Consider the following 25,681-nt stretch of genomic DNA (forward strand, 5'->3'; position numbering starts at 1 on the left):
TGAATTCTTATCTGTCAATTTATTGACATTGTTCTTTTAACTTTAAGCATTTGAATCTTCAAATATTTTCCATCATATTATCGGATAAATGCCATTTCATAGATTAGCCGGTAGGTAATTTATACTATTTTATGCTTACCGTTTTTTATGGTTATTTTTAAGTGAAATGAAAATGAAATGGAGGCAGCCTTTTTGAGCTAAAAAAAAAAGGCATCTAAAAAGAAATGCATATGTGTATCTGGCTGAGTTTAACAGTAATTATTCAAAACTAAATATTATAAAACAAAACTTTGTCTCTAGAAATACCTTCATTTTATAAATGTTTATAGATTTATAGAAAGAATTTAGCAATACAAGATTTTATTCTTTCCCAGGACACAAAGAGCTTGACTTGATGGTTCCTATAAAAGAAATGTTAGGTGTATTGAGGTGGGGGATGGGAAGGATGAAGAAAACTGTTTGTAGTCATGTCCTGAAAGTAGTGCTTTTAAAAGTAATTCAATTTGTAAATACTTTTTATTGTAGCTGGGTTCATAAGATGGTTTAAAAATCTTTTTAAAATCAGTAGCTGTTTTATATAGTTTTAATGGAAGTCTTTCATGTTCCCTCTCCAGCAGTCTCTAATGAGCACGCCTTGTAATTTCAGTGCAGACTTTGAGATTCCCTAAAGACTTGACTTCAGACCTCAAAGGGCAGCAATTGCCACATGTCTGGAGAACTGGAGTTGCCAAACAGACTGACCATATACTGATAGGACACATTTATACAGCTCCTGAATGTGAAGCCCTCATATAAGCTTAACAATGATCATCTGTTGAGAGCTTGTTGCTAGAAAGGGTTAGAGCAACTTTTGTCACCTTTATTGAAATCAAGGTTTCTTTATTGATTAGTGAAAGATCTTGACTATATTGATGCCAGTTTGCCAACTATTTGAAAAATCATTGTCGACTGGTGAATATTTTTTTCCGAAAATGTTTAAAAACAGATTTTTAAAGAAAGTTGCAAATATCTTAATTTCATTGTGTACTTAAACACAGCAGCAGAGAATTATTGCTTTTTGATTGATTATTTACAAATAATTTAAAACTATATAGTAATCACATAATTGGTTATGTGGTTATCTCAACTTTTTGGATTTTTAAATCCTTGCATTCTTTGTCACTCTTATAAATAGTTACTTTCTCGATATTCAATTCCTTGCACATAGTAAATATTCAAAAGTATTTGTGAAATAAGCAATTACAAAACTGAACTACTTGCTAATCCAACTTTAATAGAATTTTTCTTTCTTTCCTCTCTTTGTAGTTATCTATGTATCTAATATATTTTATTTATAAACTGAGCCATAATATTTGTACAAGTTAAATTTATAATTTATATGTATAGGTTCACAAAAATCATTGAAACCAAAACTTTCCAAAAGGCAGTATTTTGATATTTCATCTAGAGATTTATTTTATCCTCTAAAGAGACAATGAAATAAAACCTATTCTTTACTGTTATGCTATATTCCTTCCTGGTATGTGGTTCCTCCAGTTTGTGTTAGATATGCTGTTGAGAGAGTGCTGACGCAAAGTGCAAACGCTGTTGAAAAGTTCTTGATAGTTTACTTTGAGCACTTAAGATTGCTATATCTTAACTATGAACCAGTTTTCTCTAGTTCTGACCTTTAGTCCTGTGTATACTGTGGTTCTCAATTTTGTGTTAATACATTCCCTGCCTCATTTGATCTCTCCTCGGTGACCTTCTCCCTTGACTCCTAGTGGTATTCCTTATGTCTGCTTAGGTTGGATCTCTATTCAACCAATTTGATGTATATTTCACAAAGGCATAGATAATTATAACACCTTACTGATATTTCATTGAAGAGCACAAGTCTTTAAAATTTTGATTCTTTTATAAGTAGAATGAAATAATTAGATAAGAGTTTCCATTCTTGTTAAAAAATTATTCTTCATTCCTTTTTTAAGTCAAATTATGTTTGGACCCTTAGGTCAGTCCTTATAAAAAAAGGAGAGTATTTTATTGCCAGTAGCAATAAAGTGAATATTATTGATAGGATATAAAGTATTCATTTAGAAAAAACTGTTAATAGTTTATGATATATATTTATAGTTTATGATATATATTTACATTTTCATGGTTTTGATGTTATTATTTGTGAAATTTGAATGCTTGTTCTGTTATTTAGAGATACCTCAAAATAGTTTACTTCTAGATTTCACATTTCATATCTCTAAAGGGTAGGATAGCTCCTTCTGGATCGTGAAATGGTACAGTATTTTCTTATTTCTATAATTCTAAATGATGTAATAGCTATTTCTGGATTTTTCTATTTTAGACATTCTCTAATGTCTTCCATAGAAGATGACCATTGAATACTTACATTGCTTTCTCTTTCTATTTCACACATTCTCTTGTTTCCAGAACAGTTTTCAGCATAGTATTTAGTTAAAACCTTACCTAGCATTTCCATTGATGTGACAGTGTAAATACTCAACCACCTTGCCTCTCTTTGCCCCCTCCCTCCCTTCTTTCTTTCTTTCCTCATCTAAGCCGTTGAAGGCCTGACAGGACAAAAAGGCTGACCATCCCCTGAGTAGAGAGAGTTCTACTTCCTTGACTCTCTTGGAATTGAGACATCAGCTTTTTCCTGCCTTTGTACTCAACCTGACATGTTGGCTTAGTGGAGTGGGGGAGAGGTATTGAACCTGCTGTCCTTCAGGCTGGAACTATACCATTGGTTTTCTGGATTCTCAGACTTTTTGTCTTAGAGTAGAACTATAGCATTCACTCTCCTGGGTCTCCAGTTTGGTAACTGTGTAGATTGTGGGACTTTTCACCCTCCATAATTATGTGAGCCAATTTCTTAAAATAAATAAAATATGTTATTTCCATCCTATTGGTTCTTTTTCTCTGGAGAACTGTAATGCAGAGGCAGAATGGTACTAGTGAATAAAACAGTAGCCCTGCCCTGACTTTCTACATGAAAGTTTTTTTGTCTCTCTGATGATATTAATTACATGTTTCTTTAGTCTTCCTGTCCCCATCCCATAACAATATTGTTTTTAATATTTTTTTTCCTGCACATTTCTTTGGTGTCTGTCCTTCATATGAGTCTTTTCTCTAATGCCTGGTGACACTTTGTGCTCATATTTAAGTGTATTGCACAAAAAAATCTGTGCCACTGGTGACACTTTGTGCTCATATGTAAGTGTATTGCACAAAAAATCTGTGACTTGTCTTCTGGTGATGAATGAACCCTAAATTTTATCATGGCTTCTCATTTTTCTCAGAAAACACTTCTCTAATATTGTTTGGAGTCTTATAGTTCAGGATGCATATGTTCAAGGAGGTTTTTTTTATTTTTTATAATAAGGCTTTTTAAAGTGTTCAGAAGTTTACTCCTCTGGAAGATAAACTTCTGATCTCTCCATGGTGAGGATGGCCACAAGTATGAGGAGAGGCGTTGAAATTCTGTGTTTTTTCTACTAGCTTTCCTTCATTTAAACTCTCTTCATCCCTGTCCCTCAGCCATCCTCATATGTGTCAGTGGATTCAAGTCTTAGCTTTTTCTAGGGTTCTGCAGCAAGGCATGGTTTGCTTCTTCGAGTTATTTTGCTCCAGGTTGTAAAAAAATTTTTTTTACCGTCTCTCATTACTGTTATCCTCTCTGTTTTCTTTGCTCTTGTTTTTTGCTACATTTAACTCAAAGTCACTCATTTTATACTTTTTTTTTTTAAGAGTAAGTGGCAGTTTACATTATCTAGCCTACCAGAATAAAAAATTGATACTATTGATACTGTATTTAATGTTAACATTGATGGCTTGGCCAAAAAAAAAAAAAAAAAAAAAAGATGGCAGCATGAAGTATATATAGTCTGTTTTGTCAATGTGTAGCCTGATTTTATTTACTTTAGGACATGGTAATATTTGGGAATTACTTTAAAAGTTTAGGTTCATTCAGGTACTGCATTTAAGACACTAAAATATGTTGTAGGAGATTATCAAATTTATAGAAGACTGTCAAGTTCACTTTAAGGGAATTAGAGTTATATTAAAATAATATAAATTAGTATATAGCCCATTTATTGGTATCCTTTTTCTCTGTATTTGTTTGTTGATAGTAGGGAGGCACAGAATTAATTTAATGAACTCTTTTTTTCCCCTTAACCCACATTTAGTGTACTTTTATCATCAAAAGCACATATTTGAAAACTAATGTAACTCTGTTTATTTAGTAGATTTCAATAATATATACTATGTCATGGTATGACTTAAAAGCACTGATAAAGAGTATATTTTAGTAAAAATTGACTAGTCAACAATTATGGCCTTAGGAAGTGATAGCCAATTAAATACAGCTTAGAACAGGTATGAAATTATTGACTCAGTTATGTTTTGAGTCCTTCCTCTCCAAAGTGCTGAAATGTGTTTTAAAATTACTTAGTTGCATTAGTGGTTGGATTTGAGGCTTTTAACATGTTTTTCTTCAATACCTCTGGGAAAAGAATAACCAAGACTTTTAAATGTACAGTGCATTTTGCATCACTATATAATTGTAAATACTGTGATGAAATATTGAAATGATCATGAAAGAAGATAACCATTAAGCTTTTCTTTCAACTATTAAAACTCTCTAAAGGTTATATTGAACTGTGGTTTATGAGATTGTTTAGACTAACACCTTCTTTAATAATTGTCTTAGAAGTGGAGAAAAATGCATTAGGATAGCATGAATCTTCTCTTCAGTTTTGGCGACTTCCCTACAGATTGTAGACAATGTTTTAGTATAGGGAAAACTTGTTAGCTTCGACTAACATCTGGGTTTTTTTTTTTTTAATTAATTTCCTATTATCCTGGGTTTTACATTGTTTTTACCTGGGTTATTAATTCCTGTACGTATGTATTTATGTACTTGATGTGTGGTATTTTATTAAATGTTAAAACATTTATAATTAGGAATGGGTTATAGACAAGTTAAAACTCTGGTATCTTTGAAAATTATGAATCTATGAATCTATGAATACCCCAAGTGTAGGTAAGATTTGTATTTTCACTTCATTTCTTTTTTTGGTAAAAAAGTTTTATTTCATTTGAGTGGATAGCTGTTACTATAAGTTAACGAATGAGAGTTTATGGATGATGCTTGGGAAAACAGGGATCTAAATGTATTTGCAGTCATAAATATTTTTCTGAGCTTTTATGAAACACATCGGACTCTTCCAGTTCTATATGTGTCTTAAAGTCTAATTTGTTTTTAATAGAAAAAATAATTTGTGTGACATACCAATATAAGTTGAGGTCAAAAATTTTTAAATGGCATTTTTTTTTTTATAGTTGTACTAACCTTGACTAGTTTTCTGTCTGACCTACATTATGCTGTTGCAAATCTCTGATATTTAAAATGGCGTATTTGTGATTTCATATGTAAGAGTCAATTTGTATACATAAATGAAGATAAATCAAAATAACGTTCACTGGTATACTTCAAATTTGAGTCTCTGCACTGTTACCTATATCATCCATATGGAGTTTGAAGTGAAAATACTTATGTAATGCCCACCTGTTGCAGTTGTTTTTTTTTTTTTTTTTTTTTCTTTTTCTTTTTCTCTCTCTATGGCCACATTTGCGACATTTAATTCCCTGTCTAGGGGTTGAAGTGGAGCTACAGCTGCCAGCCTATACCACAGCCATAGCAATGAGCGATGTAGGGGATTGAACCTGCATCCTCACAGAGATAATGTCAGGTCCTTAACCCACTGAGCCACAGTGAGAACTCCCTTGTTGCAGATTTAAATCAGACAAAATGGATTGGAGAAAAAAATTACTATTAAATATATATATATATTTATATTTATTATATATATATATTTTTTTTTCTTCTTTTTAATGGCTACACTGGCAGCATATGAAGTTCCTGGGCTAGTGGTCAAATTGGAGCTGCAGCTGCTGGCCTACACCACAGCCACAATAAGGTGGTATCTGGGCCGCATGCAACGCACACCACAGCTCACGGCAATGCAGGATCCTTAACCCACTCAGCGAGGCCAGGGATCAAACTCATGTCCTCAAGGATACTAGTTGGGTTCATTACCACTGAGCCACAAGGGAGACTCCAAATTTTTTTTCAAGATAAAATACCTGATCTGAAGAATTGTATATGGGTTAACCTCATGCTTTTCTTCCTAATTTTTCTTCCTAGCAAGAAAAGTAACTTAATTTTCTCTTGACTACATTTCATTTCTCTTTGAGATTTTCCCCTCAAGTACGTGATTTAAAGGAAAAGTTAATTTAAGGTCTCGCCTCCTCATTCTCTGGTGTGATACCAGACTTGCAAGTGGCTTGCTGAGAGTGCTGTGTTGGGTGTAAGAGCTCAAGAGTGAACATTTGCTTCTGTTCCTTCATCCCTTAAGGTGTAGTTGTTCCTCCTGATTCCCTTCTGTCCATCACCGAAGGTCACAGCTGTGTTTTCTTCATCCCCTCAAGGCCTCAGTGACTTGTACATCTCTCTGTGATAATTTCTGACTCTTCCAAGGGCGTGAGATTCTTTGAGGCTGGTTTAGGTCCATGTGCTATTAAATCTGTCTCTGTCTGCTATTCTTGTGCATGACTAGGTGTAGGGCAACTCTTTGAGATTCCGTATCTCCCTGCGCTCTGCTTCAGGAAGTGAGCTGTGCAACCTTCTGGACCAAGATCAAAAAACTTAACTGTGATTTTTGCTTTTTTTCTCTCTTCTCCCTCCAATTTCTGAGTGTTGGCTGTGGCACATCTTCTTTTCTCAGGGATTTACTTCCTTTTTTTTTATTTCCCCAATACATTATTTTTTTCCTACTGTACAGCATGGTGACCCAATTACACATACATGTATACGTTCTTTTTTTCTCACATTATCATGCTCTATCATAAGTGACTAGATACAGTTCCCAGCACTACACAGCAAGATCTCATTGCTAATCCGCTCCAAAGGCAATTGTCTGCATCTCTTAACCCGAGGCTCCCAATCTGTCCCACTCCCTCCCTCTCCCCTTGGTAACCACAAGTCCATTCTCCAAGTCCATGATTTTCTTTTCTGTGGAGAGGTTCATTTGTACCGTTTATTAGATTCCAGATATAAGTGATATCATATGATATTTGTCTTTCTCTTTCTGACTTACTTCACTCACTATGAAACTCTCTAGTTCCATCCGTGCTGCTGCAAATGGCATTATTTTGTTCTTTTTTATGACTGAGTAGTATGATTTACTTCTTCGTGAAGTTTGGTTGCTTTCCTTTGTAATGTCTTTTTCATTTTTCTGGAAAGAAAAGGATTAATTTAAATTAGACAGATGTTTCTATTTATTATCCTTGACTTGGTTTGCCTTAGTGAAAGAAATAGAACATCTCTGTTTTATTGTTTCAGTTGACTAGCAGTTGTTAATTTAAGGGAGTATATATTGTAGACTTAGGTGGAAATTATTTACTAATTTCTAAGTGCTTGTAAGTTACTGAGTCATAAAATAACATAGCTTTAGTAAGAATTTTTTTATGGAGGTTCAGGATCTAGAGCTGCAGAGTTATCTGGTTATGGACATATCCTGTTAGTGTCAGAATCAGTTTAAAAACATAGATTCCATCTTGTTTACTGTTCTTTCCTAAAAAACACATTCTTTATCTTCTGTCCTAGGCTTAGGCAGTTAATACCTTCAAGTGTCTGACTGACTTAATATCTCATTTTCATTCTACTGCATATATTCTGTAGGTATGTCCTTGCTGACGCCATTCATGAAACAGAATCTTGTAACAGAATTATGGCGAACAGCTATTTTGGTCCTGAGCACCGCCTTGGGTTTTTCAGAACATAAAAGAAAGTAGTACAGAATTATGGATAAAAAGGAAAAGGTGAAAGAGAAAGAATGAGGCTTAAAAATTAGATTTGGGATGAGACAGAGTACTCAACAGAAATGAAATTACTGGAATTTAAACTCTTAAAATATTAAAATCAGAAAATATGAATATTGTTTATGGTAGCAATGGTAAGGTCCCCAGCTTTGTTTTTTCTTTCTTTTTTTTTGCTTTTGCTTTTTACAGTTGCTCTTGTGGCATATGAAAGTTCCCAGGCTAGGGGTCTAATTGGAGCTGGCCTACACCACAGTCAGACATGGGATCTGAGCCATGTCTATGACCTACACCACAGCTCACAAGCTCACTGCAACGCCAGATCCTTAACCCATTGAGCGAGGCCAGGGGTCAAACCTACATCCTCATGGATACCAATCAGATTCATTTCCACTGAGCCACAATAGGAACTCCTTCCCAGCATTGTCTTTTGTTTTGAGCATTATAAAAGAACAAAAAAATTACTTGAGGGATATTGTGTAGATGGAATATAAGGGCTTCTTAGTTTTAAGGATCATAAAGATTATGTATTTCTGTCCAGTTCTTTAAAAAATACGCACACACATTCACTCACACACACTCTTGCATTGGCATTTATCAAATCTAGCTACATTGCAATTTATGTGGGCACAGCATTATCAGATTAATGCTTATATATGTTTTGAAATGAGGATTAAAAAAATACACTCATATATACTCTACTGATTGATTTCCTTCTAAGACTTTTTAATGGACTACTTATTCGTAAGTAATTATTAATAGATTTGTACCATTTTTGCTAAATCATAGGCTTGTGTGTTACAGTTTTCCGGCTTAAAACTGGTCTAGCCAAAGTCACTGATCTTTCTTGTCTCTTTCTCAATAATTAATTATCAGTTTTTGTAGAATGTACACTAAGTTTGGAGCTCCTTAATTCCGTCTTCCCCTCATTTGGTGTAACTCATCTCTTCAACAAAAACAAAACCTCTGTCCTTGATCTTCTTTGCTGCCTTTTTTCCTGCTATCACAGTTAAAGTAGTAGGATATAATGGTATGAAACTAAAAGGGCAGGATAAATGTAGATAGGCTCATTAGGTAGAATCAAATTCTTGCTTCCTTGTTTAGTTTACTTTTTATTTGTGTGTTCATGGGCGGCATTGGGTAGGCAGTGTATTTAACAGACCTTGTCTATTAAGAGCTAAGGTATGAAATTGATATGGCAGATTTTTTTTTTTGTAATTGTTTTAAAAAAATCTACTCAGTGAAATTTGTTCAGCTATTTTCTGCTGTTTTTTTAGGAGTGGCAGAATTCTATTCAGAAGAATGCAGGCCTTGCTTTTATTGAACTTGTCAATGAAGGAAGGTAATCTATTTCATATCCATTTATACTTTAAAATCTTACTGTATTTTTGCCATTGGAACTGATATTTTTGCTACTATATTGTTTTTGTGGTCAATAATGCAGTGAGCTTAGATATTAATTATTATAAATATTTCAGTATTTAATCATTTGATTGTTCTCTTCATGGTTATGTGCTTAATGTTATTGTCTGTTCTTTATTTTTCAATAGGAAAGCCTGTGTTTGGCAAAAGTAAACTGATGATTCTATTAGCAGTTATAAGGAAAACTAATACTTATTTGGATTTCCTTGACAGTTATATTATTTTATAGACAAAACAGTTAGACTTATATTTCTATATTATCTCCTTTATGTCATGGCCTGGTTGTAAGAGAAGAAGAATTCAAGAAAAGAAAATTTAGTACTAGGAAAGAAAAGTGAAGTACAGAAGTAGAAATAAAGATGCAAGGAAGGAAACAGTTTTACGACGATGAGATAATTGAAGGGTAAAAATAAATTGAGGACATGATGAGTGGATGACTTTATGTCTGTTTTGTGGCAGTTGGTTTTGGATTACTTGAAATGAAGACCTAGAATGTAGATTATAAGGTGTGACTATCTGCCATTGGAAATAGCAAATGAAATTATTGTTTAAGAATGTTTCTTTTTTTAAAAAAATTTTCATTTTTGGCTGTGCCTGCAGCATGTGGAAGTTCCCAGACCAGGGATCAAACCTGCACCACAGCAGTGACCCAAGCCACTGTAGTGACAATGCCAGATCCTTTAACCTCCTGCCCTACAAGAGAACTCCAGAGAATGTTTCTTTATAGTATTCTGGCTAGTGTTGAGAGATTGCTACCATCACTGTAGGAAAAGAATTTTTTTTTTTTTTTTTGCCAGTGCCTGTGGCATGAGGAAGCTCCCAGGCCAGGGACTGAACCACACCATAGCTATAATCAGAGCCATAGCTGTGAAATGCCAGGTCTTTAACCCACTGAGCCATGGGGGAATGTTCATTATAGGAACACTTCTAACCAGTAACTAGGAATTTAGCCCCTGTCTCATTAATGTTATAGAAAAAGGAGAAGAGGATTGATAACTTTATTTGATATTAAACACTACAAAAGTTATTCTAATCAGCAGGCAATTATAGGTATTCACAGACTAGTATTGGAAACAGATAAACCTGCAATTATAATGCCATATGCTAAATTCTGTGCCAGAAGTCTTTAAGTACAGGTTACTAAAGTAGAAATGAGAAAAAATAGGAAGACTCCACAATTTAGGAGGAAAACCTCCCTAGGGAACATGATTCTTGAGATGTATTTTCAAGGATGAGTGGGATTGGTACCGCACACTGTGGAAAACTGAGGGTTATGGATATATTGGAGGACATAGGTGTGAGAACATTCTAAATAGAAAGTAGAATATCTGAACACACTTTGATATGGGAAAGTGTGTGTGTGTGTGGATTGTTGGAATAGAATTGGGCATTTGGATCATAAAGGGCCTAAGGTGGTATATTTGGACTTTCATCTAAAGGTAGTGAGAAGCCTTGGAAGATTTTAAGATACGAATATTATGATCTTCAGGCTTTGGAAAGAACTGGTAGCAAAGTTTAGGATGGGTTGAAGGAGAGGGGAGTGAAATCAAGAAGAAGAATAGCAAGGCTATTACAGTGATCTATATGAGAAACAGAGCTAAATTGTAGTCTGGAGTCTGGCAAGTAATAGGAAATCAATAAATATTTCTCAATGAGTGAATGACTGATAATTTCATCTTACTTTTAGCCAAAACTTTAAAGTGCTTATTCATCACAAAAAATAAATAGCTCTTTGGCTGAATTTCAATGCTGAAGTATTAGATGCTTTTAAAGTTTATATATAGAAAAAGAGTTTGACAGTGAGAGCTGTTGATCAAATGTGTACTTGCTCTACTTAATGCAAAACACTGGTTAACCTGGTTCTTTTTTAAAGAAAATTGTTAAGTCGATTTTGTTTAGATTCTGCTAAGTGTAAATGTCTTCAATTATGCAAATTACTGTTACATTTTATAGGTAAGGTAACATGGCCTTGTGATTAATATTAGTGTTATTAGTATTATTAGCATTAGCTTTGAAGTTAGCCTAGGGTTCAAGTGTCAGCTTTTGATAGAAGTACTTTTACTTCTATGAGCCTCTGTTTCCTTATCTGTTCTTTTAACTAATTATTGTTTACTGACTATGTACCATGAATTGTTCTTGATTCTGGGGATACAGCAATAAACAAAACAGATAAAGATTCTTTTTTTGTAGACCTTACATTTGAATGGTCATTGGCACTCTACAAACAATAAACAAAATAAGTAATAGGTTATATGATATGTGAAAGGTGGCAAGTACTTTAGGAAAAGATAATGTGAAACCAGTTGAGAGAAATGGAGATTTTTAAAGGAAATATAAAAGGTTGATATGAGTAGTAGTTTGATTAGAGATCATTGAAAAGTGACATTTAAGCAGGCCCTTGATGGATGCAAAGGGTTTAACCATAAAGGCATGTAGGGGAAAAGCATTTCATCCTAGGGAACAGCCAGTATACAGATGAAAGCTTCCCTGGCATATTTGAAGAATGAGGCCAGGATGGCAAGAACAAAGTGATCAGTGTGGAAAAAAGTGAGAAATGAGTTCAGAGACATAGGGCAAGATTTTGTGTAGAACTTCTGTAATTTATTCTGTGGGAGATAACAACCATTGCTGGATTTTGAGTAAACCAGGGGGACAATCTGCCTTATGTATAAAAAGATCGCTTTGGCTGATGGATGTAGGAATTTAAGGAGAGAGGTAAAGAGATCAGTTAGGGAACTGTTGTAGGAATCCTAGTTAAACATGATGGTAGCATGAACTAGGGCACTAACAGTAGAGAAAGTACCAAGTAGTAGGATTATGAATATATTTTGAAGATAGAGCCAATAGAATTTACTGATAGATTAGATGTGGGTTGTGGGAGACAGCCAGGATTCAAGTAATACTTTTAAGATTTCTGGCCTTTGCAGCTGAAAAGATGGTGTTTCTATTAACCAGGATGGAAAACACTTTGGATAAAGCACTTATTGGGGAAGATCAGGAGTTCAGTTTTGAAAATACTGATTTTTAGATCTTTAGTAGATATCTAAGCAGAGATGTTAAATAAGCATTGGATAATTTTTTCTCCAGACTAGAAATAAACTTGGGTGTTATAAGCATATTGGTGGTATTCAATGTCTGGAGACTATATGAAATCATTAAGGAGATAGGATGATGACTGAGATTTGACTCCAGGCTCAGAAGTTGTTTCTGACTTGGACAGGAGTAGTTTTGGGCGATTGGTGTAGAAAAAAGTCCTTTTGCAGAAAAGAAGAGAATGAGAGAAGAGGCATTAGAAAATGTACATAAAGAATTCTTTAGAGGACTTTTGCTACAAAGGGGAGCAAAAATAAAATGATACAGTAGCTGTGGCAGAGGAGTAGAGTCAAGTGATGTAGGGTTTTAAAAAAACGAGAGCAAGACAGCATAGTTTGATGATAATGAGGAGGAAATTAATGTAGGAGAATATGTGAGAAAATCTGGAGTGGTGTTTTTGAGTAGTTTAGAGAGTGGGTGAAAGTGCACATAAATGAGATTTTGAAATAGAGCATGGGTAGATCCATTTGTGCTAACATAAGTGAACATTTTATGTAGTTCCAGAGAATGAGAGGTAAATATAGTAGAGTGAGAGTTGGGTTTAGAAGGGTTTAAGAATGCCAAGTGAATATGAGGGCGAGAAGAGGGAGTCAAACTTACATGCAAGAGAGTGATTGTAATCATGGACCACAGGATTATAATTATTAAGCAAGATTAAGAGTAGAATAGCTCTAAAGAAAATGATAGGATGGATGGATTGGAGCTCTAAGAGCTGTTAAAGTTGTGACAGTAGAATGAGTGAGCTATAAACATGAGAGGTGGTAGAGAGAAGAATGAATAGAACCAAGGCCATTCAGTTATTAGAAATCATCAGATCTGGCATATGACCTGACCACACAGTATATAGCTAAGATAAGGTGAAGACAAGATCATAGGAGAGGAAGGAGTTCAAGGAATTGTCAGAGCAGGATCTTTAGCTTTGAATCTTATGCCCGTAGACTTTTATCACTTACTCATCATTGGTGTTGACGCTGCATACCCCCAAGTCATTCCCATTTATTTTTCAATTATTTTAGGTTTGGGATCACTGTCACTTTCTCCAACACTATTCTTGTAATAATTCTTTGTGATTTCATCCATATTACAGCACATATTAGAATTTTGTTCTTTTTCATTAATTAACACTATCCTACTGTATGGATATACACATTTTGTTTTTCCCTTTAGTAATCAATGAACATTTGCATTGCTTTCTGATTTTGGCTGTTATAAATACTGCTTCTCTGAGTATTTATATACACAACTTTGTGTGGACATATATTTTCATTTCTCTTGGGTAGATACCTAGGAGTACAGTTGCTGGGTTAAGTGGGAAGGCTATGTTTAACTTTTTAAGAAACTGCCAACTGTTTTCCTGGTTAGCCTGGTTAAGTATCTTATTCTGTTTTCTGTTTGCATTTCCATAATGACTATGAGTCTTTTTTCAGGTGCCTTATGTAGGAAAATATCTATATAGATTTTCTGCCCATTTAAAAATTTCATTGTAAGACTGCAGGCTTTTAAGCAGTTGTTTATATATTTCTCGACAGAAGTCCTTTTGTCATGTATACGATTTGCAAATATTTTCTCTCAGTCTGTGACTTATAGTTTCATTTTCAATGAAAAGCAAAAGTTTTAATTTTGATAAAGTACAACTTGCCTATTTTTTGGGGGGGGTTATGGCTTATTAGCAAACTCAAGAAATATTAGCTTAAGGTATTAAGAATTTTCTTACTTCTTCTATAAATATTTTTCCCCTAGAAATTTTATACTTTTAGCCTCTACATTTAGATCTATGATTCATTTTGAGTTAATTTTTTTGTATGGTGTGAGGTAAAAGTATAATTCAATTTTTACATTTAGATATCAGATTATCTTTCCATCATTTGTTGAAAAGGTCACTCTTTCCCCACTCACTTGTCTTATTTTCTTTAGTAAAAATCAGTTAACCGTAAATGTAAGGAATTTTTCCGGATTCTCAATTCTGTTCCATTCATCTCTTTTTCTTTATGGCAATATCATACTGTCTTTATTACTGTAACTTTGTAATGACTTTGAAATTGGGTAGGCTAAGTCTTTTTCGTTCCTTTTAAAATTTGTATTGACTGTTTCAGATCATTTATATTCCCATATAAATTTTGAATAGCATGTTAATATCCAACAAACAAACAAATAAACAAAAAAACTCCTGTTGGGACTATGGCAGGGATTGCATTGACATTATAGATTAATTTGGGAATAATTGATGTTTTAATACTTTTGAGGCTTTTAATGTAAGAACATGGAATCTGGCTCCATTAATTTAGATCTTCTTTAATTATTTTAGCATACAATCATACTTTAAAAAATACTTCTATGTAGTTTATTCTTTTTGAAGCTCTTGTGAATGAAATTCATATCTTCATTTCTTTTTCAAATTATTCACTATTGGTATATAAAGTTAATGTAATTTTTTTGTGTGTATTGATCCTATATACTACAACTTTACCAAGTTTATTCATTAATTTTAATTTTTAGTTTTGCTTTTCAGATTTCTTAGCTTTTTAACTTAGAGATTTATGTTGACAGTGAAAAACCATTGGTACTTTTACTTCTGCTTTTCCAATCTGGATGCCTTTCATTGCTTTTTCTTGTCTAAATGCCCAGATTAGGACTACCAGAGTGATACTGAGCAATAGTGAGTCTGGATGTCCTTAAGTCCTATTTTAAACGAAAAACATTGTCTTTCACTTTTAATTGTTATGTTAGCTGAAAGTTCATTGTAGATGCTCTTAATCAAATTGAGGAAATTCTCTGCCATTTCTTGTTTATTGAGAGTTTTTATTGTGAATGAATCTTGGATTTTGATAGCTGTTTCCTTCTTTTTCCCTTTAAGATGATCGTGTGGGTTTTGTTCCTTATTGACATGGTGATTTATGTCAGTTGATGTTTCAATATTAAAGTTAATGTTCTTTGCATGAATGCCACTTGGTCACGGTGTATAATCCTTTTACTATGTTGCACAATTCAATTTGCTAATATTTTGATAAGGATTTGATTTTGTGTCTGCTTTTATGATTAAGTTGATTATAGTTTCTTTGTGATTAGTCTGTCCAAAATGTTATCATGGCCTCATAGGATCCATTGGGAATTGTTTCCCCTTCTTCTGTTTTCTGAAAGAGTTTGTGTAGGATTGGTATTAAAATCTTATTTAAATGTTGTGTAGAATTCACTAGGGAAGCCAGTGAGCCTGCATCTTCGTTTGTGGCAAAATTTTAAATTACTGATTCAGTTACTTGACTTGTTTTAGGTCTGTTCACATATTGTCTCTGCGTCAAATGTGGATATTTGGAATTTTTTAGGAATATGTCTATTTCTTCTGTATTGTTTAATCTGTGAATCAGAGAGTGGTTCATAATAATCCTTTGTGGTCCTTTTAATTTTTGTAGTTATCAGTGATGGTCATTCTTTCATTCCTGATTTTGGTAATTTGTGTTTTTTTCTTTTCTACCCTTTGGCAGTCCAGGTAAAGGTATATTTATTTTGTTGGTGTTTTTTTTCCTCCCAAAGAACCAACATTTAAAAATTGAATTTCCCCCTTTTTTATGTTTTCTGTTTCATTGATTTTAATTTCCATTTTATTATTTGTATCCTGTTTCTTTGGGTTTAATTTACTCTTTAATTCCTCTCATTGTTTTATTATGGTTTTAATTTTTTAACTTTTATTTTTTATTACTCAATTTATTACATTTATAGTTGTACAGTGATCATCACAATCCAGTTTTTAGGATTTCCATTTTTTTTGTTGTTGTTGTTGTTGTTGCTATTTCTTGGGCCGCTCCCGCGGCATATGGAGGTTCCCAGGCTAGGGGTCGAATCGGAGCTGTAGCCACCGGCCTACGCCAGAGCCACAGCAACACGGGATCCGAGCCACGTCTGCAATCTACACCACAGCTCACGGCAACGCCGGATCGTTAACCCACTGAGCAAGGGCAGGGACCGAACCCGCAACCTCATGGTTCCTAGTCGGATTCGTTAACCACTGCGCCAGGACGGGAACTCCAGGATTTCCATTTTTAAATTATTTGCTTATTGATTGCTTAAGGATTGCATCGATGCATTTTAATTTATCATAATCTACTTAATTTCAGTAAAATATTATAAATTTGCTTTAATATTTAATTTCAGTAAAATATTGTAAATTTGCTTTAATGTAATTCTGTTTGCATTATATCATTTATGGTATCATTGTCATATATGTTGTTATATATCTTATAAACCCTGACATACAGTGATATTTCACATACCAACACAGATCACCTGTCTAAATGTGTACAATTTTGATGGTAAAACCAACACTGTTTTCTAATGTTAGAATATTTTCATCACCCAAAGAGAAAAATCTGTGCTTATTAGCAACCACTCTCTATTTTCCCCTTCTCTAACCCTAGGTTTTCTTGTTCTAAACACATCATATAATTGGAGTTATACAACATATGGTCTTTTGTGACTGGTTTCTTTCATTTCACAAATTTCCAAGGTTTCTCTATGCTATAACATGCGTCAGAGCTGCATTTCTTTTTATTGCTGAATACTATTTCATTTTAAAGATATTTTACTCACCCATTGAATGAAGCAGTTGATGAACATTTTTGGTTGTTTTCACTTCTTGGCAATTGTGAATAATAGTGCTATAAATATTTATGTGTTTTTGGGTGGGCATAAATTTTCACTTCTCTTGGGTATATACCTGGTAGTTGAATTAAGTCGTATACTAACTATTTTTAACTCTTTGTGGAACTACCAAACTTTCCCCTCAAAGTGTTTTTCATTTTTGAAAGGTAGTTTTGATGCACATGGAAATCTTGTATGTTTTTTTAAAAAGCACTTTGAATGTGTAGTATGACCTTCCATGTTTTTTGATATGCATTTAGCCTTTAATTGTATTCTTGTTCTCTATGTGACAAATGCCTTTTCCCTAGCTCCTTTCAACTTTTTTCCTTTTAATCCTTGCTTTATGATAGTTTGACTAGGACATGTCTAGGTTCCTTTGTTTTTCTTGGGAAATAAATCTCAATTGCTCTCTCACATTTCTACATATCTTGCAGGTAGAAGAACCAAATGCTTGTGTTCTGAACTACCATTTCGAAGATGCTTGGTGATGTTTATTTTGCTTGGAGCTTTTTGAACTTCTAGGATCTGTAGATTTAGCTTTTCCTAATAAATGAAAAATACTCAGTCATTATTTCCTCATAAATTTTCTTTGTGCTTATCCATTGTGCCTCCTATTTGGGGACTCCTGTTACACATGTATTGGTAGACTTAATGTTATCCTGAAATCTTCAGTCTTTTTTCTCCAGTTGATAAATTTTCTTGCTTCAATCTGCATGTTCACCGATTGTGTCTTCTGCCTTCTGAGATTTGCTAATCAGTCCACTTGGAATTTTTCTTTTAATTATTAAAAAACAAAACAAAACAGAATTACGGAGTTTCCATCGTGGCTCAGTGGAAATGAATCTGACTAGGAACCATGAGGTTGTGGGTTCGATCTCTGGCCTCGCTCAGTGGGTTAAGGATCTGGTGTTGCTGTGAGCTGTGACTCTGGCATAGGCTGGCAGCTGTAGCTCTGATTTGACCCCTAGCCTGGGAACCTCCATATGCGGTGGGTGCAGCCCTAAAAAGCAAAAACAAACAAACAAACAAACAAACAAAAAAACGAAAACACACCCAGAGTTTACATTTGGCTCTTTTTAATAGATACTCATTATCTATACTCACTGTTTATATAGTCATTGTCATCACATTTTCTTTTTATTTTTAAAGTGTGATTGCATTAAATTCTTTAATCGTATTTATAATAGTTACCTTGAAGTACTATCTGCTAAGTTCAACATCTGATCCTACTCAAATAGAGTTTCCATTGACTGCTTTGATTCATCATGAGTCACATTTTCCTATTTTTTTCATGTATTTATTATTAATTATTAGGAGACTTAGTATAAGATATATCTGTCCTTTTAGCAAAATTTTAAGTATTTAAAATGGTATGGTGTTAACGGTAGGCACTATGCTGTATAGTAATCTCTAGGACTTACTCATTTTGTATAACTGAAACATCATAGCCTTTGACTAACACCTCCCATTTCACCTCTCACGGACCTTGGCAACTAGCATTCTACTCTCCGCTTCGAAAACTTTGACAAATTTGGATTACTTATATAATATTATCTTATAGTATTTGTCCTATGTCTGACTTATTTCACTTAGTGTAATGTTTTCTAGGTTTTTCTAGGTTGTTGAATGGAAGCAACATAAATATCCATGGATTGTTGAATGGAGAAATTGACAAAACACTGTAAACCAACTATAATGGAAAAAATAAAAATCATTTAAAAAAATAATATGTGATATAGAAATATAAAAGATTTTTAAAAACATGGGCATTTAGGAGTTCCCGTGGTGGTTTAGTGGTGAACGAATCTGACTAAGAACCATGAGGTTGCGGGTTCGATCCCTGGTCTTGCTCAGTGGGTTAAGGATCCAGCGTTGCCATGAGCTGTGGTGTAGGTTACAGATGTGGCTCGGATCCCGCGTTGCTGTGGCTCTGGCATAGGCTTGACAGCTACAGCTCTGATTAGATCCCTAGCCTGGGAACCTCCATATGCCGCGGGTGTGGCCCTAGTAAAGGCAGAAAGAAAAAAAGGTGGGGGGGGCATTTAATACAGCAGTTTTGGATTCTGTGTTTTCTTCATTTTCATCTGGAGATTTTGTTTCTCGTTTTTTTGTTTGTTTGTTTTTTGTTTTTTGTTTTTTTTTTGCTGTGTTTTTTTGATTTTTTTTTTCTTGTCATGTTTCATTTCCCCTTCTTTTTCTTGTTTTTCATGGTTGTTCCATTGTATGTTGCTTTTGTTTTCTCTTTGTCAAAGATGATTTCACTTGGAGTTCCCTGGTGGCCTAATGGTTAAGGATTTAGCATTGTCACTGCTATGACACAGGTTTAATCCCTGGCCCTGGAACTTTCACATGCCATAGGTACAGCCCCCCCCCAATTTTATACATTATAATTATATACATAATATATAATTATCACATATATATATAAATATCATATAATATATTTAATTATCAAAATTATCATTTGAGTATATTTATGTGGGTCTCTTTTTAGGCTCTCAACTCTGTTCCATTGATCTCTTCTTTTACCAGTACCACAGTGTATTGATTACTGTAGCTTTGTAGTAAATCTTGAAGTTGCATAGCCTCAGTCTTCCAACTTTGTTCTTCTCCTTCAATATTATGTTGGCTGTTCTGGGCCTTTTGGCTCCCCCATATAAACTGTAAAATCAGTTTGACAATACCTGCAAACTAGCTTGCTGGGATTTTGAATGGTATTGCATTGAATCTATATACTAAAATTTGAAAAGCTGACATCTTTACAGTAGTGAATCTTCTTATCTCTGAGCATGGAATATTTCTCCACTTATTCTTTCATTCATCTGAGTTTTGTAGTTGTTCTCATATAGATTGTGCATATCTTTTTTTTTTTTTGCTTTTTAGGGCCACACTAGCGGCATGTGGAGGTTCCCAGGCTAGGAGTCAAATTGGAGCTACAACTGCTGACCTATGCCACAGCTACAACAATGTGGGATCCGAGCCACATCTGCAACCTACACCACAGCTCATGGTGACACCAGATCCTTAACCCATTGAGCGAGGCCAGGGGTCGAACCTGCAACCTCATGGTTCCTAGTTGGATTCGTTCCCACTGTGACACGGTGGGAACTCCTGTTTTACATATCCTGATAGATTTATACCTAAATATTTTATTTTACAGAGTGCTAATCTAAATGGTACTGTGTTTTTAATTTCAAATTCCATTAGTTCAGTGCTGGTATATAAAATAGCAATTGACACTTGTATGTTAACCTCATGTCCTATAACCTTAGTATAATTGCTTATTAATTCCAGGAATTTTTATTTTTTGTCAATTGTTTTGGATTTTCTACATAGATGATCATGTCATCTGTGAACAACGATATTATGTCTTCCTTCTCACTCCCTTTTATAATGGGAACATTTCTCATTTCTCACCATTGAATAGAACATTAGCTTTTGATGTTTTTTAGGTATTCTTTATCAAGTTGAGGAAGTTTCTGTCTAAGTTTACTGAAATATTTCATCATGAATGGGCATTGGATTTTGTCAAATGTTTTTTCTATAGCTATTGATATGACTTTGGTTTTCTTTTTAGCTTGTTTATGTGTTATAGATTACATTAATTGGCTTTGAATTGTTGAACCAGCTCTGCATATCTGGGATAAGTCTTGATTGGTCATGGTATATGATTCTTTTTATAGTCGGTTGATTTGGTTTTGTTTGTTGATTTTTAAAAAAAATTTTCTAATGGCTGCAACTTTGGCATGTGGAAGTTCCTAGGCTAGGGGTTGAACAGGAGCTGCAGCTGTCCGCCTATACCATGGCTACAGCAATACTGGATCTGAGCCATACCTATGACCTATGCTGCACCTTGTGGCAACTCTGAATCCTGAATCCACTGAGTGAGGCCAGGGATTGAACCCTCATCCTCACGGACTTTATGTCAGGTTCTTTACCCGCTGAGCTGCAACAGGAACTTCTGTTGATTTTTAAAAGTTACTTGCCTGGGCTTAATTTGCGGAATTTGTCTCTCTTATGGGATGGCGCTCATAATATTGCTGCTTAGCTTTTTAAAAATTCTTCTTTTTTTTTTTTTTTGTTTTTTGTTTTTTGTTTTTCTTTTAAGGAATCACCTCCTTTCCCCCCATAGCATTAAGGTCAGTGAATGATTGATCAGAAGTCTTGCCAAAACTTTTGATCACATGGTTGGCAGATATCTGTTTGGTTTGATGGATACATTTAAATTTGCAGAAATTTTCATCTCGAGCTTTTACTTCTTGTTGATATTTTTCCAGTCTGCATGTATGTGTGCTCAAGGGCCCAGACAAACATGAATGTGTGAAATTTTATTAACCCACTATATAAACTCTCATTTTTCAAGATCTCCCCTCTAATTCTCTAATTACTGGTTTCCTGTTTACCTTAACTGCAAATGTAATCTTATTCTGGGATAGCTATAGGTTTTTTCAGTTTTCACATTGGCATGTGTGTTCTTTGTTTTCTGAGCTCTCTTCCAAATCATGTCAGCCATCTATGGCAATGAAGTTGTTGATTTCTGTAAAGCAGCCACAGCATGATAGATCTGCTTCACCTATGGTGTTGGGGCGAGGCATTCCCAGTAAAGATTGCTGCAGACTCCATTTGTTCTTACCCAGTATTTAGCAGATTTTGGTGAATAAAATTATGGATTCTGTTGTTGGTTTTTGGTCCATTTTCAGAACCCTGAAATGATTGTTACTCTTCAGTTATGTACTTGTTTTTCTGGGAGAGGATTTGTTGACCTATTTATTGCACCAAATCCAGAAGACCCACACCCATAGCCTTACCTGTGTGATTCCTTCTGATTTAAGTACCAGTTCACATGTCAGCTTGTCAGAGAAGTCCTCCCGGAAACCTGTTACCAGGTTGCTTTTATGTAATTTCTTAAATTTTTCCCACCATAGCTTTTAATCCCCTCCCATGTTTGTCTTTATTGTGTCTCCTCCTATACAGTGTATGTTTAATGAGAGTTGTCCCCCTGTGTCTTGCTTAGGGTTGGATCTGTGACCTAGAAAAGTGCTTGCAAATCCAGTAAATATTTGTGTTTCATTGATAAGATATTCTCTCTGTAATTATATTGTTTTTGTACTTTTGATTATATTGATAATTTTCATGCAAATAACATTCATTCTTAAACAGAAATTCATTTTATAAAATACTCTTAATAACAATCAAGTGATATTTCTTTGAAGATTATTACCAAAAGAAAATCCATATACATACAATAATGAATATTTTACATTAAAACTTCTTATTTCTTATAAAGAAATGAATTTTACATTATTCCCAAGTATTTTATCCAGAATAGCTAATTCTTATTAACGTTTTAAATTGGGGAAACAATTATTTGAATAACTTATTTTTTTATATCATATGTGATGATCGGTTTTATAATACCCTTTTCCTGATTTCTTATCTATACTTCTCTTTATTTGGATTTGTTAGCCTCCTGTGGTTAGAAACTGTCTTCTTTATTTCATTGCCTAGACAATAGAAAATACTTAGCCTTTGCGTTTAAGTAAATGTTAGAAATAAATGGTGTTATAAAGAGAACTAACATGCCTTAGTGAAATAGTGGCGGTAGTATTTGAAATTTTATTCTTCCTTTCTTTAGAGGGTAGAATATATTTTAAAGGAACAATTTAGAGATTTATTTCCCTAAATCAGTGGGTTTGACTTTCCTTTTGTAAATATTCAATGCACTGAGGTTAAATGAGTTTACATTGCTATGGATGTATTTTTGAAGCAGCTTTCAGCTACTGGACTTAATCCCAGGGGTAAGAAGAATAAGTTATAAAGGTTTTCTTTTCACTGCAGAGACCAACCTTTTTTTTTCCTTTTCCTTTTTTTCTTTCTTTTTATGTAAGTCTGACCTGCCCTGACCTCATTTATAGAGTTGTTGCTATAAATTTGGTACTTGATTAATGTTTTATTAGTGTAAATAACACGGAGATCTTCACAGACTGAGACTCCAGCCTAAGGTTTATCGAACTTGAGGGGTATCATTAGCAAATCAATTACTTAGGTCAGACATAAGTAATTGTTTGCGAGAAATGTTTTTCTTCACTTACCTGTTTAAGTGATAAGATATTTTCTCAGTAAATACATTGTTTTGATAGTTTTGAGTTCAGTTATTTATATTTTTCTTATAAACAACATTCCATTTTAAATCAGTTTATTTACAGAAATAAAATAATCAATAATTACTGACATAATAAAGTGATATTTCTTTGTGGTTTTTACCAAGACAAAGTGAAATGTGTAAATATATAATAAAGGTTTAAGTTTAAAAAATTAAATCTCCACATTTTTTAAGAATATTGTTATTTCTGAATCATAATTTTGTTTATGGATAATTTCAAATCATTATCATAACTGTCATCTCATTTTACCTTTCAAATATGCAGATACTTGATCTAGAAGAGTTTATTCCAAAAGACACTGGTTTCTTTAAAAAATTTTAGATTCTTCAAAAAATATTAAAGCCTTCTTTTAGAATGTTCTGTGATACCACATTAAGGTGACTTCTTTAAGGAAGTAGGAAGGTCTGTTCTAAATTCAAGCATGGTGGGTAGTATCATTATGGAGATAGGGCTTCAGTTAATTTATTTGTGTACTTGACTTCATTTTATATTAGTTTCTTTTTCCTTCACCATAAATATTTATTTAATTGAAAAATGAGTTTAATGAAACTAATTCCAATAGAACTTTTTCTTTCATCTTTTTAAGGCCGCACCCTTGGCACATAGAGGTTCCCAGGCTAGGGATTGAATTGGTGTTGTAGCTGCTGGCCTACACCACAGCCACAGCAACATGGGATCTGAGCCATGTCTGCTACCTACACCACAGCTCACGGTGATGCTGGATCCTTAACCCACTGAGCAAGGCCAGGGATTGAACTTGTGTCCTCATGGCTACCTAGTCAGATTCATTTCTGCTGAGCTATGGCAGGAACTCATGTTGCTTACATTTTTAAATTAAATTATCATTGAACCTTAAAAGTATTTTCTCATTTGGATAAAGGGGTTTAGATTTCATATTTTACCTTTCTTCTTACTCCTATTGTCCTTAATGTTTTTGTTGATCTGTATTCTATAAACTTCGGTTTCTAATATGGGTGTTAATTTTGCCAGCATAAATAGATCCAGCAGCTAGGTAGCCTTCTTTCTTTCTGCCAACCTGTCTACCATATATCCAACAAATATTTTTTGGAGTATTGTAAGCACTTGATATTGTTTTAGGCAGCTGGGATCCAGGTTGCTGCTCTCTGAGTGTTACTAAATCTTATAACTTCGTTTGTTTGACTTGTGTTAGAGGGAACATTGTAATGAGTAAGTACTGATCATCCTGCATATTTTATATATTTAGGTAGTCCTTCTTTTTTGTTTGTCTACTCTGGAATTCTGAAATATCAATGCAAATTCCCCACAAGTAAAATTTTTATAGCTTCACATGTCAAGGGATCCTGTCTTTGTTACATAATTTCGTAATTTGTCTCCTCATTTATACTATAAAGTGAAAAACAGACACGATTCCATTGGCTGATCAAAGGTTTTAAATTTTTTATGGTAAAAATCAGTAAAATAGACTCTGGAACCTAGTTTAAAGGAATAATATCTATTAAAATTTTAATACACTAATTCCCATTTTAAATTTTATAATTTTTAAAATACATAAGTAATTATAAAATGACCCGTACGGAAAGTATTGGATTTAGTTTATTAAAAATACATTTTGAGCACTTTTATGGCCTCTTAGAATTTGACTCTTCAGTGTGCTGCTGTGACTGTTTCCTTTTCCCCACCCTTGAAAAGCACACGGAGGGCAGATTATCCACATACTGTTGGGCACGTTGCTTAATTATCCCCTGGGGAGAGTCAGTATCTGCTTATTACAGCAATAATTCAGACTTGTATCTGAATATGTAAATAGCTCTCATAAAAGACATAATGTTTCTATAGTACTAATACACTTGTCTGTCTCTTCAGAATTCAGCTGCTTAGATTGCACTTGTGCTTTCTGAGCATTCATTTAGCAGCTCCACCATTTTCCTTCACTCCACATATCATAGATTCCTAATAAATGTCTGTTGAATAAGTTAGAAGAATGAGTAGAAGGGAAAGTGAAGAGGGAGGAGGGGGCAAAGAGGGCAAAACACATTTCATTTTATTCTGACCCACTTGGCTATTATTTGGATTATATTTTGGTAAAAGACAAAGGTATTTATTGCAATCAAGTAGACAGTATAGCTAGTATATACTCTTTATCTAGGCCAGTCAAAGATATAATCTGAATCAAAGTGGAATTTATCTCTTGGCAATTCTGAAATGTTTCTTAAAGAGCCATCTGCTTTCCAGTTAAATTTTAAAAATTACATGTGTAGTAAGATAATTTATAGAAAAACTTCAGTTAAATATTATTAACTGTTGTTTGGATATTATTTTCTCAAAGATTTTTTGAGAGGAGACTTTCGTCTTCATTTACTCTGGATTGAATTGATTTAAAAGTTTGTGTGGGTTGTTAAAGGGGCATGTGCTGTTCTTTCCTCTTAAAGATTAGGCTATTTAAATGACCATTTATTTATTTTTTTTTTTCAGAGTTTAATGGCTTATCAAAGAGGACTAGAATTTTCTCC

At 33.9% G+C, this 25,681-nt stretch overlaps 1 protein-coding gene across 7 annotated transcripts in view; it reads left to right on the top strand.

Annotated features, from left to right (window-relative positions):
- Positions 1–25,681, top strand: part of LRBA (LPS responsive beige-like anchor protein) — a 712,651-nt gene that overhangs the window by 220,398 nt on the left and 466,572 nt on the right. For 5 of the 7 annotated variants that reach the window (XR_014812812.1, XM_021100637.2, XM_021100639.2 and 2 more), the window contains exon 35: positions 9,156–9,220. The exons of the other annotated variants lie outside the window; for them this stretch is intronic. Coding sequence is in view for 4 of the 5 variants with exons in the window: in XM_021100637.2 (XP_020956296.1) it covers positions 9,156–9,220 (65 nt within the window). In the remaining variant the exon portion in view is untranslated. The remainder of the gene's footprint in view (positions 1–9,155; positions 9,221–25,681) is intronic. 7 annotated transcript variants of the gene reach the window in all.

Source organism: Sus scrofa, chromosome 8 (genome assembly GCF_054392235.1).
Source record: "Sus scrofa isolate SSC_HxYL_T2T_F1_AM1 chromosome 8, Sscrofa_HxYL_maternal_Yorkshire_Landrace_v2.0, whole genome shotgun sequence".
Lineage (NCBI taxonomy): Eukaryota > Metazoa > Chordata > Mammalia > Artiodactyla > Suidae > Sus > Sus scrofa.